This window comes from Symphalangus syndactylus, chromosome 12 (assembly GCF_028878055.3).
Source record: "Symphalangus syndactylus isolate Jambi chromosome 12, NHGRI_mSymSyn1-v2.1_pri, whole genome shotgun sequence".
Taxonomy (NCBI): Eukaryota; Metazoa; Chordata; class Mammalia; order Primates; family Hylobatidae; genus Symphalangus; species Symphalangus syndactylus.
The window spans coordinates 131,618,560-131,643,931 of NC_072441.2; the positions used below are offsets into that span (position 1 = coordinate 131,618,560).

At 40.0% G+C, this 25,372-nt stretch overlaps 1 protein-coding gene across 7 annotated transcripts in view; it reads left to right on the forward strand.

Moving 5' to 3' along the window:
* Positions 1-25,372, forward strand: part of PIK3R3 (phosphoinositide-3-kinase regulatory subunit 3) — a 141,135-nt gene that overhangs the window by 92,038 nt on the left and 23,725 nt on the right. For 6 of the 7 annotated variants that reach the window (XM_055255368.2, XM_055255363.2, XM_063627682.1 and 3 more), the window contains 4 exons: positions 7,880-7,988; positions 11,000-11,098; positions 21,695-21,875; positions 22,616-22,741. In XM_055255368.2, the coding sequence (XP_055111343.1) occupies positions 7,880-7,988; positions 11,000-11,098; positions 21,695-21,875; positions 22,616-22,741 (515 nt within the window). Of the gene's footprint in view, positions 1-5,933; positions 6,322-7,879; positions 7,989-10,999; positions 11,099-21,694; positions 21,876-22,615; positions 22,742-25,372 lie in introns of those variants that run through there. The other variant, XM_055255367.2, reaches the window with a different exon arrangement.

Here is a 25,372-nt window from a genome sequence, read left to right on the forward strand (position 1 = left end):
ACATGCGGTGTTTGGTTTTTTGTCCTTGCGATAGTTTACTGAGAATGATGTTTTCCAGTTTCATCCATGTCCCTACAAAGGACACGAACTCATCATGTTTTATGGCTGCATAGTATTCCATGGTGTATATGTGCCACATTTTCTTAATCCAGTCTATCGTTGTTGGACATTTGGGTTGGTTCCAACTCTTTGCTATTGTGAATAGTGCCGCAATAAACATACGTGTGCATGTGTCTTTATAGCAGCATGATTTATAGTCCTTTGGGTATATACCCAGTAATGGGATGGCTGGGTCAAATGGTATTTCTAGTTCTAGATCCCTGAGGAATCGCCACACTGACTTCCACAATGGTTGAACTAGTTTACGGTCCCACCAACAGTGTAAAAGTGTTCCTATTTCTCCACATCCTCTCCAGCACCTGTTGTTTCCTGATTTTTTAATGATGGCCATTCTCACTGGTGTGAGATGGTATCTCACTGTGGTTTTGATTTGCATTTCTCTGATGGCCAGTGATGAGGAGCATTTCTTCATGTGTTTTTTGGCTGCATAAATGTCTTCTTTTGAGAAGTGTCTGTTCATGTCCTCTGCCCACTTTTTGATGGGGTTGTTTGTTTTTTTCTTGTAAATTTGTTTGAGTTCATTGTAGATTCTGGATATTAGCCCTTTGTCAGATGAGTAGGTTGCAAAAATTTTCTCCCATTGTGTAGGTTGCCTGTTCACTCTGATGATAGTTTCTTTTGCTGTGCAGAAGCTCTTTAGTTTAATGAGATCCCATTTGTCGATTTTGGCTTTTGTTGCCATTGCTTTTGGTGTTTTAGACATGAAGTCCTTGCCCACGCCTATGTCCTGAATGGTATTGCCTAGGTTTTCTTGTAGGATTTTAATGGTTTTAGGTCTAACATATAAGTCTTTAATCCATCTTGAATTAATTTTGGTATAAGGTGTAAGGAAGGGATCCAGTTGCAGCTTACTACATATGGCTAGCCAGTTTTCCCAGCACCATTTATTAAATAGGGAATCCTTTCCCCATTTCTTGTTTTTGTCAGGTTTGTCAAAGATCAGATAGTTGTAGCTATGCGGCATCATTTCTGAGGGCTCTGTTCTGTTCCATTGATCTATGTCTCTGTTGTGGTACCAGTACCATGCTGTTTTGGTTACTGTAGCCTTGTAGTATAGTTTAAAGTCAGGTAGCGTGATGCCTCCAGCTTTGTTCTTTTGGCTTAGGATTGACTTGGCGATGCGGGCTCTTTTTTGGTTCCATATGAACTTTAAAGTAGTTTTTTCCAATTCTGTGAAGAAAGTCATTGGTAGCTTGATGGGGATGGCATTGAATCTATAAATTACCTTGGGCAGTATGGCCATTGTCACGATATTGATTCTTCCAACCCATGAGCATGGAATGTTCTTCCATTTGTTTGTATCCTCTTTTATTTCATTGAGCAATGGTTTGTAGTTCTCCTTGAAGAGGTCCTTCACATCCCTTGTAAGTTGGATTCCTAGGTATTTTATTCTCTTTGAAGCAATTGTGAATGGGAGTTCACTCATGATTTGGCTCTCTGTTTGTCTGTGATTGGTGTACAAGAATGCTTGTGATTTTTGTACATTAATTTTGTATCCTGAGACTTTGCTGAAGTTGCTAATCAGCTTAAGGAGATTTTGGGCTGAGACAATGGGGTTTTCTAGATATACAATCATGTCATCTGCAAACGGACAATTTGACTTCCTCTTTTCCTAATTGAATACCCTTTATTTCCTTCTCCTGCCTGATTGCTCTGGCCAGAACTTCCAGCACTATGTTGAATAGTAGCGGTGAGAGAGGGCATCCCTGTCTTGTGCCAGTTTTCAGAGGGAATGCTTCCAGTTTTTGCCCATTCAGTATGATATTGGCTGTGGGTTTGTTGTAGATAGCTCTTATTATTTTGAGATACGTCCCATCAATACCTAATTTATTGAGAGTTTTTAGCATGAAGGGTTGTTGAATTTTGTCAAAGGCCTTTTCTGCATCTGTTGAGATAATCATGTGGTTTTTGTCTTTGGTTCTGTTTATATGCTGGATTACATTTATTGATTTGCGTATGTTGAACCAGCCTTGCATCCCAGGGATGAAGCCCACTTGATCATGGTGGATAAGCTTTTTGATGTACTGCTGGATTCGGTTTGCCAGTATTTTATTGAGGATTTTTGCATCAATGTTCATCAAGGATATTGGTCTGAAATTCTCTTTTTTGGTTATGTCTCTGCCAGGTTTTGGTATCAGGACGATGCTGGCTTTGTAAAATGTGTTAGGGAGGATTCCCTCTTTTTCTATCGATTGAAATAGTTTCAGAAGGAATGGTACCAGTTCCTCCTTGTACCTCTGGTAGAATTCAGCTGTGAATCCATCAGGTCCTGGACTCTTTTTGGTTGGTAAGCTATTGATTATTGCCACAATTTCAGAACCTGTTATTGGTCTATTCAGAGATTCAACTTCTTCCTGGTTTAGTCTTGGGAGGGTGTATTTGTCGAGGAATTTATCCATTTCTTCCAGATTTTCTAGTTTATTTGCATAGAGGTGTTTGTAGTATTCTCTGATGGTAGATTGTATTTCTGTGGGATCGGTGGTGATATCCCCTTTTTTGTTTTTTATTGCATCTATTTGATTCTTCTCTCTTTTCTTCTTTATTAGTCTTGCTAGCGGTCCATCAATTTTGTTGATCTTTTCAAAAAACCAGCTCCTGGATTCATTAATTTTTTGAAGGGTTTTTTGTGTCTCTATTTCCTTCAGTTCTGCTCTGATTTTAGTTATTTCTAGCCTTCTGCTAGCTTTTGAATGTGTTTGCTCTTGCTTTTCTAGTTCTTTTAATTGTGATGTTAGGGTGTCAATTTTGGATCTTTCCTGCTTTCTCTTGTGGGCATTTAGTGCCATAAATTTTCCTCTACACACTGCTTTGAACGTGTCCCAGAGATTCTGGTATGTTGTGTCTTTGTTCTCGTTGGTTTCAAAGAACATCTTTATTTCTGCCTTCATTTCATTATGTACCCAATAGTCATTCAGGAGCAGGTTGTTCAGTTTCCATGTAGTTGAGCAGTTTTGACTGAGTTTCTTAATCCTGAGTTCTAGTTTGATTGCACTGTGGTCTGAGAGACAGTTTGTTATAATCTTTGTTCTTTTACATTTGCTGAGAAGAGCTTTACTTCCAACTATGTGGTCAATTTTGGAATAGGTGTGGTGTGGTGCTGAAAAAAATGTATATTCTGTTGATTTGGGGTGGAGAGTTCTGTAGATGTCTATTAGGTCCACTTTATGTAGAGCTGAGTTCAATTCCTGGATATCCTTGTTAACTTTCTGTCTCGTTGATCTGTCTAATGCTGACAGTGGGATGTTAAAATCTCCCATTATTATTGTGTGGGAGTTTAAGTCCCTTTGTAGGTCACTGAGGACTTGCTTTATGAATCTGGGTGCTCCTGTGTTGGGTGCATATATATTTAGGATAGTTAGCTCTTCTTGTTGAATTGATCCCTTTACCATTATGTAATGGCCTTCTTTGTCTCTTTTGATCTTTGTTGGTTTAAAGTCTATTTTATCAGAGACTAGGATTGCAACCCCTGCCTTTTTTTGTTTTCCAGTTGCTTGATAGATCTTCCTCCATCCCTTTATTTTGAGTCTATGTGTGTCTCTGCACGTGAGATGGGTTTCCTGAATACAGCACACTGATGGGTCCTGACTCCTTATCCAGTTTGCCAGTCTGTGTCTTTTGATTGGAGCATTTAGCCCATTTACATTTAACGTGAATATTGTTATGTGTGAATCTGATCCTGTCATTATGATGTTAGTTGGTTATTTTGCTCGTTAGTTGCTATAGTTTCTTCCTAGCCTCGATGGTCTTTACAGTTTGGCATGTTTTTGCAGGGGCTGATACTGGTTGTTCCTTTCCATGTTTAGTGCTTCCTTCAGGAGCTCTTTTAGGGCAGGCCTGGTGGTGACAAAATCACTCAGCGTTTGCTTGTCTGTAAAGTATTTTATTTCTCCTTCACTTATGAAGCTTAGTTTGGCGGGATAGGAAATTCTGGGTTGAAAATTCTTTTCTTTAAGAATGTTGAATATCGGCCCCCACTCTCTTCTGGCTTGTAGAGTTTCTGCTGAGAGATCAGCTGTTAGTCTGATGGGCTTCCCTTTGTGGGTAACCCGACCTTTCTCTCTGGCTGCCCTTAACATTTTTTCCTTCATTTCAAGTTTGGTGAATCTGACAATTACGTGTCTTGGAGTTGCCCTTCTCGAGGAGTATCTTTGTGGCGTTCTCTGTATTTCCTGAATCTGAATGCTGGCCTGCCTTGCTAGATTGGGGAAGTTCTCCTGGATAATATCTTGCAGAGTGTTTTCCAACTTGGTTCCATTCTCCCCATCATTTTCAGGTACACCAATCAGACGTAGGTTTCGTCTTTTCACATAGTCCCAAATTTCTTGGAGGCTTTGTTCATTTCTTTTTATTCTTTTTTCTCTAAACTTCCCTTCTCTCTTCATTTCATTCATTTCATCTTCTATCAGCGATACCCTTTCTTCCAGTTGATCGCATCTGCTACTGAGGCTTCTGCATTCTTCGCGTAGTTCTCGAAACTTGGCTTTCAGCTCCATCATCTCCTTTAAGCCCTTCTCTCCATTGGTTATTCTAGTTATCCATTCTTCTAATTTTTTTTCAAAGTTTTTAACTTCTTTGCTATTGTTTTGAATTTCCTCTCGTAGCTCAGAGTAGTTTGATCGTCTGAAGCCTTCTTCTCTCAACTCATCAAAGTCATCCTCCATCCAGCTTTGTTCCGTTGCTGGTGAGGAACTGCGTTCCTTTGGAGGAGGAGAGGTGCTCTGTTTTTTAGAGTTTCCAGTTTTTTTGGTCTGTTTTTTCCCCATCTTTGTGGTTTTGTCTACTTTTTGTCTTCGATGATGGTGATGTACAGATGGGTTTTTGGTGTGGATGTCCTTTCTGTTTGTTAATTTTCCTTCTACCAGACAAGACCCTCAGCTGCAGGTCTGTTGGAGTTTACTAGAGGTCCACTCCAGACTCTGTTTGGCTGGGTGTCAGCACCGGTGGCTGCAGAACAGCGGATTTTCGTGAGACCACAAATTCAGCTGTCTGATAGTTCCTCTGAAAGTTTTGTCTCAGAGGAGTACCCGGTTGAATGAGGTGTCAGTCTGTCCCTACTGGGGGGGTGCCTCCCAGTTAGGCTGCTCAGGGGTGAGGGACCCACTTTAGGAGGCAGTCTGTCCGTTCTGAGATCTCCAGCTGCGTGCTGGGAGAACCACTACTCTCTTCAAAGCTGTCAGTCAGACAGGGACATTTAAGGCTGTGGAGGTTCTCGCTGAGTTTTTGGTTGTCTGTGCCCTGCCCCCAGAGGTGGAGCCTACAGAGGCAGGCAGGCCTCCTTGAGCTGTGGTGGGCTCCACCCAGTTCGAGCTTCCTGGCTGCTTTGTTTACCTAAGCAAGCCCGGGCAATGGCGGGCGCCCCTCCCCCAGCCTCGTTGCCGCCTTGCAGCGTGATCTCAGACTGCTGTGCTAGCAATCAGCAAGACTCTGTGGGCATAGGACCCTCCGAGCCAGGTGCGGGACACAATCTCCTAGTGTGCCGTTTTCCAGGCCCGTTGGAAAAGCGCAGTATTAGGACGGGACTGACCCGATATTCCAGGTGCCGTCTGTTTCCCCTTTCTTTGACTAGGAAAGGGAACTCCCTGACCCCTTGCGCTTCCCGAGTGAGGCAATGCCTCGCCCTGCTTCGGCTCGCGCACAGTGCGCTTCACCGACTGTCCTGAACCCACTGTTAGGCACTCCCTAGTGAGATGAAACCGGTACCTCAAGCAGAAATGCAGAAATCACCCGTCTTCTGTGTCGCTGGGGCTGGGAGCTGGAGACAGGAGCTGTTCCTATTCGGCCATCTTGGCTCCACCCCTACAATTTTTTGGTTAAATGAAGAAAAAAGAAACAATCTCAAAAAAGTTACAAGTACAATTCAAAGAACATAATTTTTTTGAATCATTTGAGAGTAAGTTGTCAACATGATGCCATATGATGACCATGTTGTGTATATTTCCCACAAACAAGAACATTTTCCTACAGAAGCACAATATAACCATCAAAATCAGAAAACTAACATTGCTGTATTACTACTATGTCATACTGAGATCCCCTTAAAGTTTTGCCCATTGTCCCAGTGTTGTCCTTAATAGCAAAAAAGATCCAGTCCAGAATTACACATTGCATTTAATTGTCAGGATTCTTTAGTCGTCTTCAATCTGAAACATTTCCTCAGTCTTTCCTTGACCCTCATGATCTGTACATTGTTGAAGATTACAGGTAAGTTATTTTGTAGAATGCCCCTCAATCATTTTTTGTCTGATGTTTCTTTATGATTAGATTCAGTTTATGCATATTTGGCAGGAATGTCACAGAAGTGATGTTACATCCTTTTTAGTGTATTGTATTGGGGCCCACAGTTTCGCCATTATTTCTAATATTAACCTTGATTCTTGATCAAGGTGGTATTTGCCAGGCTTTTTCACTATTATTGTTTTTCCTTTTGCAGTTAGGATTTTGTGGGACAGTATATTGAGATAATAGTAATCTTGGTCCTCATCGATCTTTGTTTCTTTTATTTATTTATTTATATTTGCATGGACACATATATTCTTATTTGGTTTAATGAGTTATATTTCTTTACTATTATTATTTGTATTGATATGCCAGCTGTTCCAGATTTGGTCAGTGAGAGCCCCTTCAAGCTTGCCATTTTGTTCTTTTAACATAGCCTTTCCCATTATTTGAGCACTTCCTTCCTTTTTGGCACAAGACGATATTCAGACTCATTTGGTATTTGCTCTATTCTGTCCCTGGAATCAACCATTTCTTCAGAGCCCTGGTTCCTTTTAGTAGAGAATGGTATTACAAAGCAAGGTCTAGGTGCTCAGTGTACATATTGGGGTGTTGTTGCCCCCAGGACCTCTCAGGGCAGCAGTCCCCAACCTTTTTGGCACCAGGGACCGGTTTCATTGCTGGAGTGGGGTTGGAGTGGGGGTATTGGTTTCAGGATGAAACTGTACCACCTCAGATCATCAGGCATTAGTTAGATTTTCGTAAGGAGCACACAGCCTTGATCCCTCGCAGGTGCAGTTCACAATAAGGTTTGTGCTTCTATGAGAACCTAATGCTGAAGCTCAGGCAGTAATGCTCGCTTGCCCACTGCTCACTTCCTGCTGTGTGGCCCTTTTCCTAACAGGCCATGGACCAGTGCCAGTCCACGGCCCGGGGGTTAGGGAATCTCTGACTCAGGGGACAGAGCTAGGGAATATATGTATTCTGTGTACAGACATTTACATATTTGTGTTTATATACACTGAAATTCATGAGTTGGTATCAGTAGGTGTAATTCCAGTCCAAGACAAGAGGGTTCATTCTATTACAGTTGAGCAAATTATTAATAACATACCCATCATTTCATAGTTACCCTTTTTTTTTTTGGTAGCAAGAATACCTAAAATTTACTCACTTGGCAGATTGCCAGTATATAATAAAATATTATTAACTATAATCCTCATGTTGTACATTGGTCACTTAGTGGCTTTTGGACTTGAGTTGTTTGGAAAGGGGTTGCATGTTGTCTTTTGAGAAATGATGAAGTTTTACAGACTTAGAAGTCAGTGTTTCATAAGAAGGAAAAAACCAAATATCTTGACAGTTTCACTTTTTAGGCAATCAGAAGGATTCCTTCTGTTGCTAACATTTAACATAAAATAATACTCAATTTGATTGATAATTATTAGAATCTTAACATACCTTGGTTAGTGAGCTGCTCCTGAGGAAATTAGAAAACAATAAATAATTTACATCTACAGAGTAATACTCATTTCTCTTCTAGCTCTTCCACCAAAGCCGCCTAAGCCAATGACTTCAGCAGTTCCAAATGGAATGAAGGACAGTTCTGTTTCTCTTCAGGATGCAGAATGGTACTGGGGGGATATTTCAAGGTAACTAGAATGCTACTGTAATTGAATGCAGTTTTTTAAAAAGTCATTTTTGAGAATTAGTTAAAGTAAACCATTTTAAGCTGGGCATGGTGGCTTACGCCTATAATCCCAGCAACTCAGGAGGCTGAGGCTGAAGAATCGCGTGATACCAGGAGTTCGAGGCTGTAGAGAGCACTCTGTTGCACTCCAGCCTGGGCAACAGAGTAAGACCCCCAACTCTCAAAAAGAAAAAAAAAAAGAGCATTGCAATGCCCTACTAATTGTTATTTAAGATTACCATTTTAGGCCGGGTGCTGTGGCTCACACCTGTAATCCTAGCACTTTGGGAGGCTGAGGCGGGTGGATTGCCTGAGCTCAGGAGTTTGAGACCAGCCTGGGCAACACGGTGAAACTCTGTCTCTACTAAAATACAAAAAATTAGCCAGGCGTGTTGGCATGTGCCTGTAATCCCAGCTACTCGGGAGGCTGAGGCAGGAGAATAGCTAGAACCCAGGAGGTGGAGGTTGCAGTGAGCCAAGATAGTGCCACTGCACTCCAGCCTGGGCGACAGAGTGAGACTCCGTCTCTTAAAAAAAAAAAAAAAAAATGCTCATTTAAAAAATTTTATGTGGGAACACTTCATAAGTGTCTTAATACTTTTCTTCCCATGAAAAAGTGTCAAGAAAATCTTCATTATTTATTTAATTTGAGGTGGAGTCTCACTCTGTTGCCCAGGCTGTAGTGCAGTGGCATGATCTCAGCTTACTGCAACCTCCGCCTCCTGGGTTCAAGCGATTCTCCTGCCTCAGCCTCCCAAGTAGCTGGGATTACAGTCATGTGTCACCATACCCTGCTAATTTTTGTATTTTTAGTAGAGACAGGGTTTCACCATGTTGGCCAGGCTGGTCTCAAACTCCTGACCTCGGGTGATCCACCTACCTTGGCCTCCCAAAGTGCTGGGATTACAGGTGTAAGCTACTGCTCCTGGCTGAAAATCTTTAAATTATGGGTGTGATTATTACTTCTAATACTATATTGAGGATGGATTTCTAAATAAGTGACACTTAGACATTTAGGATAGTTACATGTGTTTTAGAATTAAAAATATTTGTGGGTACTTACATTTCTGTACCTTTCTTTCTCTAAGCCAGTGGTTCCAAAGTCTTTGCATGCACAAAAATCAATTGAGGTGGAGCCCAGGAATCTGCATTTAACAGCTTCCCTGAGTGAATTTGATGCAGTCTCTTTACACACCCCAGTTTGATAAACAGGACTCTAGGACAGATTTGTTTTCTGGGTAAAGTGTAGTTTTAGATAATTTTGAACCTAAAGAGGGAATTATATACATTTAATTTGAATATTGTATTTTCTTATTAAATTTTTTTCTTGTTAAACTTTGCTTTAATGGGTCTCAGAGGTATTTTCTTTTTAAAGCCCTGTCCATTTCTGTCAAATCAGTTTCCAGGTTGATGCTGTATTTCTCAATACACTTACCTATCCCTTTCTCTTCTCTGTTCTCTTCCTCTACCAAAATGGTATTTATTTTATTTTTTTTACCCTTACAATTTCAACTATTTTAAGAGTACATTTGCATTGTTGTGCAGCCATCATCACCATCCATCTCCAGAACTTTTTCATTTTCCCTAACTGAAATTCTGTACCCATTAAACAATAACCCCCAATTCTCCCCTCCTTCAGCTCATGGCAACCACCATTCTGCTTTCTGTCTTATGAATTCAATTCTAGGTACTTTGCATAAGTGTAATCATATAATAATTGTCCTTTTGTGACTGGCTTATTTCACTTTCTTCATACGTCTTCAAGGTTCATTCATGTAGCATGTGTCAGAATTTCATTCCTTTTTAAGGCTAATATCTTGTTATATGTATATGCTATATATTTTTTTAATCCATTCATCTGGACATTTGGATTGTTTCTAACCTACGGCTGTTGTAAATAATGCTGCAATTAATATTGGTGCACACATATCTGAGTCCCTGCTTTCAGTTATTTTGGGTATATACCCAGTAGTGGAATGGAATTGCCAGGTCATATGGTAGGTAATTCTGTGTTTAATTTTTTGAAGAGGACTTAATACATTTTATTTAAAATAATTTTTTTTTGAGATAGAGTCTCGTTCAGTCCCCCAGGCTGGAGTGCAGTGGTGCAACCTCAGCCCACTGAAACTTCCGCCTCCCAGGTTCAAGCGATTCTCCTGTCTCAGCCTCCCAAGTAACTGGGATTACGGGCACTTGCCCCACCACCACGTCTGGCTAATTTTGTATTTTTAGTAGAGACAGGGTTTCATCATGTTGGCCAGGTTGGTCTCGAACTCGTGACCTCAAGTGACCTCTCTGCTTCAGCCTCCTAAAGTGCTGGGATTATAGGCGTGAGCCACTGCACCCAGCCATTTTATTTTAAAATTGGTTAGAATATTTCTATCTTAATATTGTACAATAAAATAGTCTATTTTTTTTTTATTTTAAGATCACGTGGTTCTGATATGATTCAAGGGTCTTTTATGCCCTGCCATTTCCTTTAAGTGTTCCTAGTGTTGTGCCTTAAAGTCCTAAACCAACTCTACAGAAGGAATTTGTTATCGGGACAAATTCAAACTAGGAGAATATCCTGTTGAAAGGTTACGAACTTAGTGAATTTTCCCCCTTCTGTTCAGAAACAGCTGCCACTGTTGCTTAAATATAACCTTCTTTCTAAACAGCCGCTGTTTTTTTCCTGAAACTATAAGTTCAGACCTGCCTAAGAACCCTAAAGGCTTGATGGAAACAGTATCTCTTACACACATTGGAAATCTGGAAGAGTTTAAAAATCAAATAGCTCTTCTGCAGATTGCATAACACCAAAAATCAAAACAGAAAGAGCATATTTAATGCAGGGAAGAACTAAATGACCTCTAAAGGGCTCCATTATTCTATAACCTTAGGCACACCTACTGCTGAAGATGCCTTAGTAGTAACATGTAAAGACAACCAGTGTTGACATTTTTTCATTTTTCTTATAATTCTGTTCTTCAGGGAGGAGGTAAATGACAAATTGCGGGATATGCCAGATGGGACCTTCTTGGTCCGAGATGCCTCAACAAAAATGCAGGGAGATTATACTTTGACTTTGCGGTAAGTACTTTTCAGTCTTTTGGCTACTGCTCTACTGATATTATTTTAGTTCTGGGTATACAGATATTTCTGTATTTAAATCTTTATACAATTTTTCATATTTTCATTTAATTTATGTACATAATTTCCAGTCTGGCTAATTCTTTTTTCTATACATTAAGTATTTAAACATTTTGTATAAAAATGGCAACTTAAAAAAATGTAGAAAGAAAATGAAAAGGTTAAAATCCCAAAATGTAAGGGGGTAGGACGCATACCGTTGACCTTATAAAGGAAGTAGAAGTCATGGGCACATTCTAAGGGTAAAAATGAATCTATCCTTCGAATAACCCTATTATCTTCCTTAATGCAGACTTTAGAAAGCAGAACTCAACATAATTTTGGTTGATGAGGATATGTTGAAGATAAAGCAGTTCCTAGCCTGTATCATGCTTTCCATATGGGCATATTAGAGTCTTTTAAGTGATGGATGTATGACTTTTTATATTTGCACATATTTTTAAAAGGTTAAGAAAACTGCATGAGAAATTTCCACATTTAATTTTAATAATTAAAGTAGCCCAATTACAATAAAGCCTTATGATTTTTTTTAAAAAAGGAACTATTTAACAAAAAGAAAAAAACAGTAACAATGACTAACTTTCTTGTACTAAGGCCTTTACGTGCAATATATCATTTATTCTTCACAACAACCTTATGAGGTAGGTATTATTACTATTCCTATTTTATAGAGGTAACTAAAGGTTAACATAGTTAAGGAACTTGCTGAAAGTCACATAGTTAGAAAGTGGTAGAGGAAGAGTTTAAATCCAGATTCATCTGGCTGTTCGCTTCCTTTCCAGACTAATATCTTTAGGAAAAATAATGCTATATTTTATGCTAATATGGCATAAATTTGGAGGCACTATTTTAGTTTCTGGTAAAGAGCTAAAGAAATTAATACCTTTGCACTTGAATTGTGCTGACTAATCAGTGTTCTACAATAATTCATTGAACACAATTTTTCCTCTACTCCAGTCAGGCTTCTGTCTCCACCACTCCACGGAGACTGCTAAACCAGTAGCCACTTTTCTCTTCTTACCTTACTTGACCTCTTAGCAGCATTAGTCATAGACACTTCTTCTTAGAAGCAGTTTATTGTTTTGGCTGTTAAGACATCACACTTTGCGATTTTCTTCCTAACTTTAAGCTATTTTGCTCAATATCTAAATTTTAAGTGTTCCAGGGCTTGGGACTTGGGCCTCCTTTTCTTCTCTATATTCATTCTTTTAAGGTGAGCTTGTCCTGTCCCATGGCCTTAATATATGTGATGATTAATTTTAGGTGTCAGTTTGGCTGGATTACCTAGAGAACTGGTAAAACATTATTTTAGATGTGTCCATGAGGGTGTTTCCAGAGCAGATTAGCATTTGAGTCAGTGGACTGAGTAAGGAAGATCGCCCCTCAATGTGGGTAAGCACCATCCAATTGGCTGAGGATAGAACAAAAAGAAAGAAAAAAGAATTTTATCTCCCTCTGTCTTGGAGCTGGAGCACACTCTTATTCTGTTGTTGGAAATCAGAACTCCAGCCTTTGGACTCCAGGACTTATACCAATCCTCCCCACCCCCTATGGGTTCTCAAGGCCTTCAATCTTGGACTGAGAGTTATACCATTGGCTTCCTGGGTTCTGAGGCTTTAGGACTTGGACTGAGCCACACTACTGGCATCCCAGCTTGCAGATGGCCTGTAATGGGACTTCTCAGCCTCCATAATCATGTGAGCCAATTCCCCTGATAAATCCCCTTGTATTTATCTTTCTCTCTCTCCTATTGGTTCTGTCTCTCTGGAGAACTCTGATTAACACAGATTTGGCACCAGGAATGATTCTAGAGGAACGTAATTTTTTTTTTTTTTTTTTAACACAGGTTGTTGCTCTGTTTCCCAGGCTGGAGTGCAGTGGCATGATCATGGTTCACTGCAGCCTTAACCTCCCAGGCCTAAGTGATCCTCCTACCTAAGCCTCTGGAGTAGCTGGGACCAAAGGTGCATGCCACCACACCCAGCTAGTTTTTGTGTTTTTTATTTTTTGTAGAGATGGAGTCTCCCTGTGTTGCCCAGGCTGGTCTCAAAACTCCTGGGCTCAAGTAGTCCTCCTGCCTCGACCTTCAGTTCTGGGATTACAGGCGTGAGCCACTGCGCCCAGCCTGAGGAAGAGAATTTTTTTTTTTTCTTTTTTTTTTTTTGAGATGGAGTCTCGCTCTGTCGCCCAGGCTGGAGCGCAGTGGCGCAATCTTGGCTCACTGCAAGCTCCGCCTCCCGGGTTCACGCCATTCTCCTGCCTCAGCCTTCTGAGTAGCTGGGACCGCCGGCTCCCGCCACTACGCCTGGCTAATTTTTTGTATTTTTAGTAGAGACGGGGTTTCACCGTGGTCTCGATCTCCTGACCTCGTGATCCGCCCACCTCGGCCTCCCAAAGTGCTGGGATTACAGGCGTGAGCCACCGCGCCCGGCCAGAGGAAGAGAATTTTAAGGATGAGTTTCCTTAATTAATTTTGGGGTTCCTGGAATTGGCTCTCTTAATTTGATGAGACTTAAAAATGCTAAGGACCCTACTTCTAATAGTACAGAGAGCACTGATAGTCCATGGTGTTCTCATAGAGATATGCAAAATATCTGCATTTGATACTAATTTACCACCTGTAAGAGGCAAGGAACTTGGCAACCCTGTATTTGATACTGTCAAACGTTTGTAGAAAACCAAGGTTTTCTAATATTGCTGGACAAAGTGATAAAAGAAAAGGGTGAGCTCAGGGTTTTGATTTCCTGGCCCCAGCTCTGCCATAAATAGCCCAAGAGCTTCTAAATATGCCCTAAGTCAGAATCTTCTCTTGTGTTGCCAAAGGTCTGAAATTGCAAAAAATCAAACACATGCTCTCATCATGTGATTAGCTGAATTACAATCAAAGTTGAAATATCAGCCTTGTAAGGTATCTGCTGTTAAAATGAGGGCATTGGTTGGGAAAGAATGGAATTCTATACGTTTGGATGGGGATGTGTGGGAAGACCCTGATGAGGCTGGGGACATTGAGCTCCTAAATTCTGATGAGTCTTGTTTGCCAGCAGAAGTGGCCTCCCACCCCCAGTAACAGCATCCCCCCTACACTGGCCTTTCCACCTTTGTCTGAGGGGATTGACTCTGCATTGCCTAAGGAAACCGTAATGGCCTTCCTCGAGGCAGCTGCTAAGCAAGAGGATGCTGAGTCTTGTCAGGACCTACCCCCACCACCCCTCTTTGCTTCTAGACCTATAGCTAGACTTGAGTCCCAGCAGCCCCTAAAGATGAGGTACAAACTTTTACCGATGAGGAGATGCGCTACATGCTAAGAAAGCTACTTGAGGTTTCTAATTTATACAAGCAGAAATCTGGAAAACATGTATGGGAATAGATATTTAGGGTGTATTTAGGGTGTGAGATAATGGTGAAAGGAACATAAAGTTGAGTCAGGCTGAATTTATTGTGTTTTTTTTGTTGTTGTTGTTTGTTTGTTTGTTTTTTTGACGGATCTCGGCTCACTACAAGCTCCGCCTCCCAGGTTCCCGCCATTCTCCAGCCTCAGCCTCCTGAGTAGCTGGGACTACAGGCGCCCGCCACCACGCCCAGCTAATTTTTTATATTTTTAGTAGGGACGGGGTTTTACCTGTGTTAGCCAGGATGATCTCGATCTCCTGACTTCGTGATCCTCCTGCCTCGGCCTCCCAAAGTGCTGGGATTACAGGCATGAGCCACCGTGTCTGGCTGAATTTACTGTTTTTGGCCCACCAGACACATTCTGCATTTAATATTGAGGCTCAGGGAGTTAGAAAAGGCAACAGTTGGCCGGTCATGGTGGCTCACGCCTGTAATCCCAGCACTTTGGGAGGCCAAGGCGGGTGGATCACGAGATCAGGAGTTCGAGACCAGCCTGGCCAATATGGTGAAACCCTGTCTCTACTAAAAATACTAAAAAAAAAAAAATTAACTGAATGTGGTGGCATGAGCCTGTAGTCCCAGCTACTCGGGAGGCTGAGGCAGAGGAATCGCTTGAACCTGGGAGGTGGAGGTTGCAGTGAGCCAAGATCGTGCCACTGCACTCCGGCCTGGGCGACAGAGCAAGACTCCGTCTCAAAGAAAAAGAAAAGGTAACAGTTTATTTGGTTAGTTGGCTGAAACATGGGATGAAAAGATGGCCTACTGTGAGCCAGCTGGAGGTGTCTGATCTACCTTGGTTAACACAGAGGAAGAGATTCAAAGGCTTAGGGAGGAGACTGGGTTGCCACAGTGGATTTGTCACTTAAAATCTACTTATTCACACTGGGTGGGTCCAGACTACATACTTTTCAGCAGTACTTTGAGAAACAGATTTGTGAGGAGAACCCCATCATCCCTAAATGCCATGATTGCTCTTCTCTGTAGGCCAGACCTTAAAATGGGAACTGCAGTCAGTCAGTTGAAAAATTTAAATGCAATGGGAATAACTGGATCCCAGGGTAGCAGAGGCCAAGTGAAGGGACTCAGTTGACAAAGGCAAGGTGGACATGGTTATCATAATGGACAGCAGAAGCAAAGCAACAGTCAGAATAGTCTGACTTATGTAGACCTGTGGCATTGACTAATTCGCTGTATGGGCAGCTCACTGTCTATTTTCTTCTCCCTTCCCACCTAGTCTGTCTTGCCCTACTACAATTTAAATTCTGTGAGGTTGGGGATTTTGTTTAATGATTGCTGTATCTCCAGTGTCCAGATTAGTGCCTGATAATGGGTAAGCATTAGAGAATGGATGCCTAATATATATATTTATATTTGTGTTTTTGAGACAGGGTCTCTCTCTGTCACCCAGGCTAGAGTACAGTGGTGTGATCATAGCTAGCTGAAGCCTTGAGGCTCCTGCCTCAGCCTCCCGAGTAGCTAAGACTACAGGGGTGTGCCACCATGCCTGGTGCTAATTTTGTAAAAATTTCTTTGTAGAGATGAGGTCTCACTATGTTGCCCAGGCTGGTCTCACACTAAGGGTCTCAAGTGATCCTCCCACCTTGGCCTCCCCAGTCCTGGGATTACAGGCATGAGCCACCATGCCCAGCCTACAAATACTTATTTAATAGATGAATATGCTTCTTATTTATCTGGAAAATGGTTTTAAACCCTCACTAAGTTGTGGAATTTCATTCCTTTTAAGGCTGAATAATAGTCTGTTATATGTATATACTACATTTTGTTTGTCCATTCATCACTTGATAGCATTAGCAAGAATGTTTGAAAATTTTCATGGATCTATCACAAGGTCTGACATACAGTAGGTGTTTGATAGGTGTTGAGTAAATGTTTGAATGAAAGACAGAATTAATGAGAGAAAGACAAAGAGAAAGTTTCTTGCAGGAAATGACAGTTGAGCTAGGTCTTGATAGATTTTTGCAAGGCAGAAGAGTGATGATCTTAATTCAATTTAATAAATACTTGCAACTCAGTACTCTGCAGGGTATCTAACAATGAGTTAAAACTTTTGTCTCAGGGAATATATAATCTAGTGAGGACAAAGGGAATGAGAAAATGGCTTTGAGTAAAAGTTTAACAGCAGGAGAGGTTCACACAATATGCTTTGGAGGCTGAAAGGAGGAAAAGAGATATCTTTGTTAAGAGAATGTAGAAAACTGACCTTCACGGAAGAGACTGCATTTGCAGAATATCTTGAAGAAGGGGATAGGTTTGGACATGTAGAAAGTGGGAGGGGAGTAGCAGGAATAGATAATAATAGGAGCAAATCTACGGAGGTGAGATTTTATAGCTGCTTTCTGTGAGATGTAGTCCTGTTTGGCTAAAAGATAAAGTTTGTGAAGAAGAAGTGGTAGGGGATAGGAGGTTGGAAAGGGGTCATGTTTAAGAGGGCCTTGAATTCCAAAACTTGGGAGTTTGTATTTAATGTTGTAGGTAGGTGGGGAGAACCTACTGCATTTTTTCGGCAGGGAAATTGTGATCAGGCTATATATATATATACATTTTTTTTTTTTGAGACAGAGTCTTGCTCTGTTGCCCAGGCTAGAGTGTAATGGTGTGTGATCTCAGCTGAATGCAACCTCCGCCTCCCAAGTTCAAGCGATTCTGCTGCCTCAGCCTCCTGAGTCTGGGATTACAGTCGTTTGCCACCACGCCCAGCTAATTTTTGTATTTTTGGTAGAGGCAGGGTTTCACCATGTTGGCAGGCTGGTCTTGAACTCCTGACCTCAGGTGATCTGCCCGCCTCGGCCTCCCAAAGTGCTGAGATTATAGGCGTGAGCCACCGCGGGGATAGATGTTGACTTCTAGCTGCTCCAGAACTGCAAGGTAAAAATGTATCTAGGATATAGCTAGAAATGTAGGTTTAATGCTTAGGAGAGAGTATAGGGCCAGAGAAAGAGTCAAGCTACCACATGCATAAATGGGATTTTTATGGAAAAAATATATAAAATTTAAAAAGGTGGAGGCTGAAGGCACCTAAAAAAAAAATTTTTTTTTAGGGAATAACTAGGGTCAGGGAGGAGAGAGGAAGAGTGGTTTGAGAGGTTGAAAGAAAATAATTTCATCAAAGTTATGGAAGGATGAAATATTAAGAAGGAAGAGAGTGAGGGAGAAGGAAGGCCTGGGATAAAGGAAGGGGACAGAGTCTGAATTTGTTCAAAGTCATTGGTGACTCTCAAATGAGAGGAATGAGAGTAAAACCAGACTGCAGAGAGTAGTAGGTAGTGAAGAAATAGAGATTTTTCAGTTCAATAGGTCTTATTTTTTAAATCGGTAAATAGTATTTGTTGTAGAAAATCTGGATACTTAACAAATCTTTAAGAATCTGCTCTCTGCCAGGCATTGGACTAGGTGCTGAGATACAAGGAGGACTAGCATGACCTTCAATTCCTTCATTCCTTCTCTCATCTCTGCTTAGAGTTCATGGTACATTATTATTAAAATTACCCATGTGAATATATCCTTAACAAACTTGCTCCTCTCTTCCTCCAGCGTAGTCACCAGACTGAATTCCAACACGTATTAAATTCAATTCTCCACCTAGTCCTTGCCTATACTTGAGCTGCTGAATGTGGAGAAGGGGACGTGACCACATGGACTGGTTTCACATTAATTATGACCACTAACCTTAAGTGACTTTTAAAACTGCCCAGCTTAACTTCTGCATTTCCACAATGCATTCATCCTGCTTCCTCGTCACTTTCCTAAATGACAATTTCACATGTTCTTTTTTTTCTCTTTTAAAGGACAACCCTTCTTCCCACTTTTAACTAAAGAACTTGCTTTTAATTTCACTGATATGTGGACACAGTCAGACGAGAACTCCTTCATGCTCCTATTACCACAGCTATCAACATATTTACACATTAATGTGAATAGTCTGCCGCTTTTCTGTTCCAGTGGATGACTGTTCATGTCCTTGTCCAGGGTCTGCTTCTCTGTTTGTGGACTGGATCCCATCCCATCCCTCTAATCTACTCAAGGACATCACTCTAGGAATTATCTTGTCCTCTTTGTTGGATCAACAATTTTTGTCTCTCTATTGAGTCATTCCCATCAGCATATAAATATACTCTATTATCTCCTATTTAAGAATAGTAAATAATTGACCCTATATCTCTTTCTAGCTGCTTCCCTGTTTCTCTGCCCTTATTTATAGCAGTATTCCTCGAGACACTTGCCTATGGGCATTTCTTCTTCATCTTCTTTCATTTTCTTAAATCCATTCCAGTCAGGGTTCTATCCTTACCATTTCACTGAAACCATTTAATCAGTTCATTTAGTGATATCTACTTTGCCAAACCTAATTATCACTGGACTTGGTTGATAATTTCCTCTTTGTTGAAATGCTTTTGTACGTATTGGTTTTTAGGATATCACACTCTTAGTTCTCCTCTCACTTCATTAATTGCTCCCTTTTGGTTTCCTTTGCTGGTTCTTCCTTCCATGTCTCTGACCACTAAACATTGGCATACGCCAGTGCTTGGGCCTTGGACCTCTTCTTCTGTCCAGCTATGCTCACCGTCAAATAACATATATTGGCTGTGAATTTCTGTCTTTAGCCCAGACCTTTCTCCTGAACTTTAGATTCTTTAAGTAGGCTGCTGGATCATCTGCTTTTGAATGTTTAGTAGGCATCTCAAACTTAAAGTGTCTAAACCAAACTTTTTCCCCCTTTAAACATATTCTTTTTTTTTTTTGAGATGGTGTCTTACTCTGTAACCCTGGCTGGAGTGCAGTGGTGTGATCTTGGCTCACTGCAACCTCTGCCTCCGGATTCAAGCGATTCTTCTGCCTCAGGCTCCTGAACAGCTGGGATTACAGGTGCCCTTCACCACGCCAGGCTAATTTTTGTATTTTAGTAGAGACGGGGTTTCACTACATTGGTCAGGCCGGTCTCGAACTCCTGACTTCAGGTGATCTGCCCGCCTCGGCCTCCCAAAGTGCTGGGATTATCGTGAGCCACCGTGCCTGGTCTAAACACATTCTTTTTAAATAGCCTTCTTCATGTCAATAAATGACAATTGCATTCTTCTGATCGCTTATGACAAAAACCTTGAAATCATCTTTATCTTGTTTTTCTGTCATATTCGTATCCAAGCCATCAGCAAATCCTGTCAGCTGTCTTCAAAATATATTAAGAATCTCACTATTTCTCATGACCTCTACTACTGCTACCCTCATCCAAGACACCATCATGCCTTGCCTAGATTATTATAAAAGTTTCGTAAGTGATCTTTCCACTTCTACCGCTGCCCTCGTTGAACAGTCCTTTCTCAACTCAGCAGCCAGAGTGAGCCTTTTAAACCACAAGATAGATTATATGATTCTACTGAAAACCCTTTTGTACCTCCCCATCTCACTCAGTAAAAGCTAAAGCCCTTTCAGTAACTTACAGACTGTTATTACATAATCTAAGCTCCTTTTACATCTCTTACCTAGTCTCCTATTACTCTCCCTTTTGGTCATTCAGGCCCAGCATCACTGGCCTTCTTGCTGTTCCTCAAACATGCCAAGCATGCCCTTACCGCACCTCTCTCTAGGAAACTTCCCATACATATCTGCTGTACTAAATCCCTCACTTCACTTAGAACTCTGTTCAAATGTCACCTGAACAGAGAGGTTTTCCTTGAGCAATACAAACAATTCCTCCATCACAAGAACTCCTTTCCCTTTACTCTGCTTTATTTTTTTTCCCAATAGACTTACTACCATTTGGTATATTTAGTTGTTTATTTTTGTGTTCTATCTTGAGAAGTTTGTTATCTTCCTTAATAAACTGAAAGACAGAGATATGTTCCTTATGCTGTTAAACTGGAAGCTCCATGAGAGCATGGACTGTATCTGGCTTGTTAATCATATATCTGTAGTGCATTGTGTAATTCTTGGCACATAGATATTCAGCACATCATTTTAAATGAATGAATGTCTTTTAACTTTAACAGAGAGCCCAGCTTGCAATTATTGTATGTGTGAGTGTACACATTTATAGTAACCCTATATGATTAGATGGTCCTTCTCATGTACATTTAATAGAAATAATTTATCATCCATCTAAAAACTGACCTAAACATTGTTTAAATCAGCTTATAGGGTCAATGTTACTGTGTTTGAACTTTTACAAAAAGGTCATTTATATAAATGCCATTTATATAAAATGGCATGGCATAGAGATAGGGGCATAAGTCTGCATGCTGCTATAAGAAGAGTTGAATGGGAATGGTACAGCATTTTGCTATGAATCAACCTGCTGTGGTTTTAGATTATGCCTTATGGGACTTGCAAAACATTGCTATTTTAAACTGTAGTTATAAATTATCTTTTAAGGGACCATTTAGATATGACTCAGTAAACAAAGGTGGCCTGAACTGTCCAAGCATGAAATTACATTCATCTAATATACATAGCTCTTCAAAAGCTATACTTTGTAAAACAGTTGAATGACTTGAATCATTTACATGTTGTGATGGTCTGAACAGTCATTTCTGAGAATTATAAGCAAGTGTAAAATACAAAATAGTATAAGGTTCTAGATTAATTATGCAGCTGTAAATCATAGATTAAGGAGCTCAATTATGTTTGTGCATTAACAACAAAACCTTGAGTGTGTTGGTGATTGTGTGACAAATGTTTATCATTCGCTTCACATAGAGATGGCTTCTGCTCCCCCCACAGAGACATACAAGCACATATCTTTAGGTCCTTAAGAGATTTTTTCTGTTTTTCGTGATAAAAATATTGATAGAATTTAAATTTGAAAATTCATTCAGAATATAAACAAAAATAGAATTTACTTGTTTTATTTTTTGTAAGTGATTTTTTGTGCTACATTTGTTCATACTGAATGCCGTGTAGATATGTTGACCTTTAATAACCAAAGTATTTTATGGACAAAACAATGCAAAAGTAATAATATATATATATGTTCACACACACAGTAACATGCCTTTTCACTCCTTCTAGCCTCGTTAACATAGTAAAACTTGTTTATTATGTGACACCAAGCTTTCATGTCTCCATATGAAAGCAGTAGTTCAGTTGAATTTGGGGGAAAAAAATCCACAGTTGTTGTCTTGTTGTTTGCAGGAAGGGAGGCAATAATAAGTTAATAAAGATCTATCACCGGGATGGTAAATATGGCTTTTCTGATCCTCTGACATTTAATTCCGTGGTGGAGCTCATTAACCACTATCACCATGAATCTCTTGCTCAGTACAATCCCAAACTTGATGTGAAGCTGATGTACCCAGTGTCCAGATACCAACAGGTATGATTATGGAAATCCTTGCTAGCTATTGAGCAAGCGATTATTTAACAACCTTATTTGATTTTATTTACCAGACTTATCAGTTTAAAAAAACTAGCCATTTTGTTATTTACTTATTTTTTTACTTTGAGACAGGGTCTCTGTTGCCCAGGCTGGACTGCAGTGGCATGAATATGGCTCACTGCAGTCTTGACCTTCTGGGCTCAAGTGGTCCTCCTGCCTCAGCCTCCCCGGTAGCTGGGATCACAGGTGCATGCCACAACTTCAGGATCTTGCCATGTTGCCCAGGCTAGTCTTGAACTCCTGGGCTCAAGCAGTCTTATCACTTCAGCCACCCAAAGTGTTGTGATTATAGGGATGAGTCATTGTGCCTAGTGCCTACTTAAGATTTTAGATATTTTTGGAGCTTATTTTGTGGCTACCCTTCTGTAATATCTTATTGCATGTACTTGTTACCTTTATATAAAAATACTTATGTTTATGTTTCCCACTTATACTTCATTTCTTAATTTTTAAAGTATTAATCATTTTGATGTGACTTAAAGGCTGATCTTAATATTATCAAAGGATTTGGTACATTTGTGTGCTTGATATTAATACAGTGGCTTAAACCTGTACAGTTGAAATACAGTTTAAAAATAATAGATGGTTGAGGTGATATTTTCCTTTAAAAAATAGATGTGGAAAAAGTCACATGTCAGAATTGTTAACATTCTTTATTTTTTTCCTTACCTGTATAGGATCAGTTGGTAAAAGAAGATAATGTTGATGCAGTAGGTAAAAAACTGCAAGAATACCACTCTCAGTATCAGGAGAAGAGTAAAGAGTATGATAGGCTGTATGAAGAATATACTAGAACATCCCAGGTTGGTATATTTATGTTGTTTTGACTAGTATGTGTGCAATGTTTTAGTTACATCAAATTTTCTGTCATTCACTTGATGATCTTTAGCTGTTTTAATGTCTTAAAGGTTTAAACAGCCTTTTTGAAACTTTAATGATATAAATTCCCCTCCCTTCTTAATTGGTTAAGGATATAATTTGTATCAGTTAATATTAACTGGTCGCAAGTAACAAAAAAAATAACAAAGGCTTCAGATAGAAATTTAGTTTTCTTTCATGTGTATATAGGCACTACAGGGGTGTCAGAGTAACTCCACTGTCCTCAGAACTTATAGGCATTTTCTGTCTTGATGCTTTGCTCTCTGTGGAAGAGGGCTTACTCTAGTATCAGCCATCACAACCATATTCTAGTAAACAGGAAGGAAGAATAGGAAGGAGAAAGGAAGGTTCTCTATCTTTAAGACAACTTCCTAGAAGGAGCACACTCTGCTTTCACTTTTATCCCACTGGCTAGAACTAAGTCACATGGGCATACCTACCTACAGGTCACAGCTAGCTGTAGGGGAGGCTGAGAAATCTAGTTTTTATTTGGTCAAGTGTGCTCAGCTAACGTGGAGATTTACTGAGGAAGAAGGAGCTGATAGATGGAAATTGTGGGCTTACGAGTAGACTTAGCTACACAGTTTTTAGATCATTAACTTTAATAACCAGTAATACTTTTCATATTTATGATATAGAGCAAAATTCTGTAGAATAATCTAGTTTCTTTCCTAGGACTTCTTAGGCCTGACTACTTTGATTCTTTTTTAGCTAGACTTGGATTGGTTTAATTTGCCTTAAGTTGTTATATAGTTTGTCAAAAGTGTTTGGAATTTTGATGAAGCTGAGTATCTTCACAGAAGTTTACCTTTTATAATATTTGGGTAGGAAGTGGCTTAGGAAAATATATTTAACTGTATTTTTCATGTACATTCTCTTAGAACACAGGTTATTACTTTGAATATCAAATGATTTATAGAAGCATTAGTCTATGTTGATTCTACTTAATTCCTAGTAAATTCTTAGTGCAACAATAACTTACCCTGGGCTCTTTTTAGTAGGTAACAATAATGGATTTTTTTTAGCGTTTACTTTCTATTTCATGAATTTCTGCTCTTTTTCATTTTTTTCTGCTTTCTTTCAGTTTAATTTTCTCCTTTCCTAGCTTCTTAAGGTAGAAATTTTGTTCATTGGTTTAAAAACTTTCCTTTCTAAAATAAGCATTTAAAACAATACATTTTCCTCTAAGCACTGCGTATATGCATCTCACAAATTTCGTCATACTGTTTTCCTTATTATTCAGTTTTTAATATTTTCTATTTTTTTGTGATTTTTTTCTTTTGCCCCTTGTGTTTTTAATTTCTAAATACTTGGGATTTTCAAATATATTATTTATTTCTAATTTAAATTAATTTTGTTGTTAGTAAATATATTCATTAAAGTTATATTCTTTTGACATTTATTGACCTAAATTTTATTTTATTATTGATATTTTTATGAGACAGAATCTTGCTCTGTCGCCCAGGCTGGAGTGAAGTGGCACCATCTCAGCTCACTGCAACCTCTGCCTCCCGGGTTCAGGCAATTCTCCTGCCTCAGCCTCCCGAATAGCTGGGATTACAGGCGTGTACCACCATGCCCGGCAAATTTTTGTATTTTTAGTAGAGACAGCATTTCACCATGTTGGCCAGGCTGGTATCAAACTCCTGACCTGAGGTGATCTGCGCATCTCGGCCTCCTAAAGTACTGGGATTACAGGCGTGAGCCACCGTGCCTGGCCAACTCTTTTTTTATTTTTATTTTTTGTTTTACTTACTTATTTTTTTGAGACAGAGTCTCACTCTATTGCCCAGGCTGGAGTGTAGTGGCACGATCTCGGCTCACTGTGACCTCTGTCTCCCAGGTTCAAGTGATTCTCTTGCCTCAGCCTCCTGAGTAGCTGGGATTACAGGCATCCGCCACCATATCTGGCTAATTTTTGTATTTTTAGTAGAGATGGGGTTTCGCCATGTTGGTCAGGCTCGTCTTGAACCCCTGACCTCAAGTGATCGACCTGACTCAGCCTCCTAAAGTGCTGGGATTACAGGCATAAGCCACGGCGCCCAGCCATAAACAACTCTTTAAGAAGCTTATCTGTGATTTGAAGAGAATTTTGGAATAAGAGTGCTTTTTTTTCAAAGTGTTGTTACCAGAGCTTGTTTATATGCTGCTAAGAAGAAACCATTAGACTGGGAGAGTTAATGATGTAAAAGGGGCTAGCTGATACCATAGAGTGAAGTACCCAGAAAGGAAGGGGAGCTGAGACTCAGAGCACATGTAAATAAAGGGAGGGGAAGGGAGAGAAGAGGTGAACAGGTAGGTTTATAGTTTTGGTGGCAGGTGTAGTGGTATAGTGGCATTGTTTATGGGGGAGGTGCTGACTTAGTAGTGATATCAAATACTTTTCCCTTTGCTGCTCTACTTACCAGTATATCTACCAGTGTTAATAAAGTCTAAATTATTAGTGTTTTCTTTGAAGATCCAGGGCCAAAACTTCATAGGTAATTTCTAACCTTGCAAGGGAGCTAAAGCTCTCCACTATAAGAGTTGTAGAATTAGTACCAAGATATTTGGCA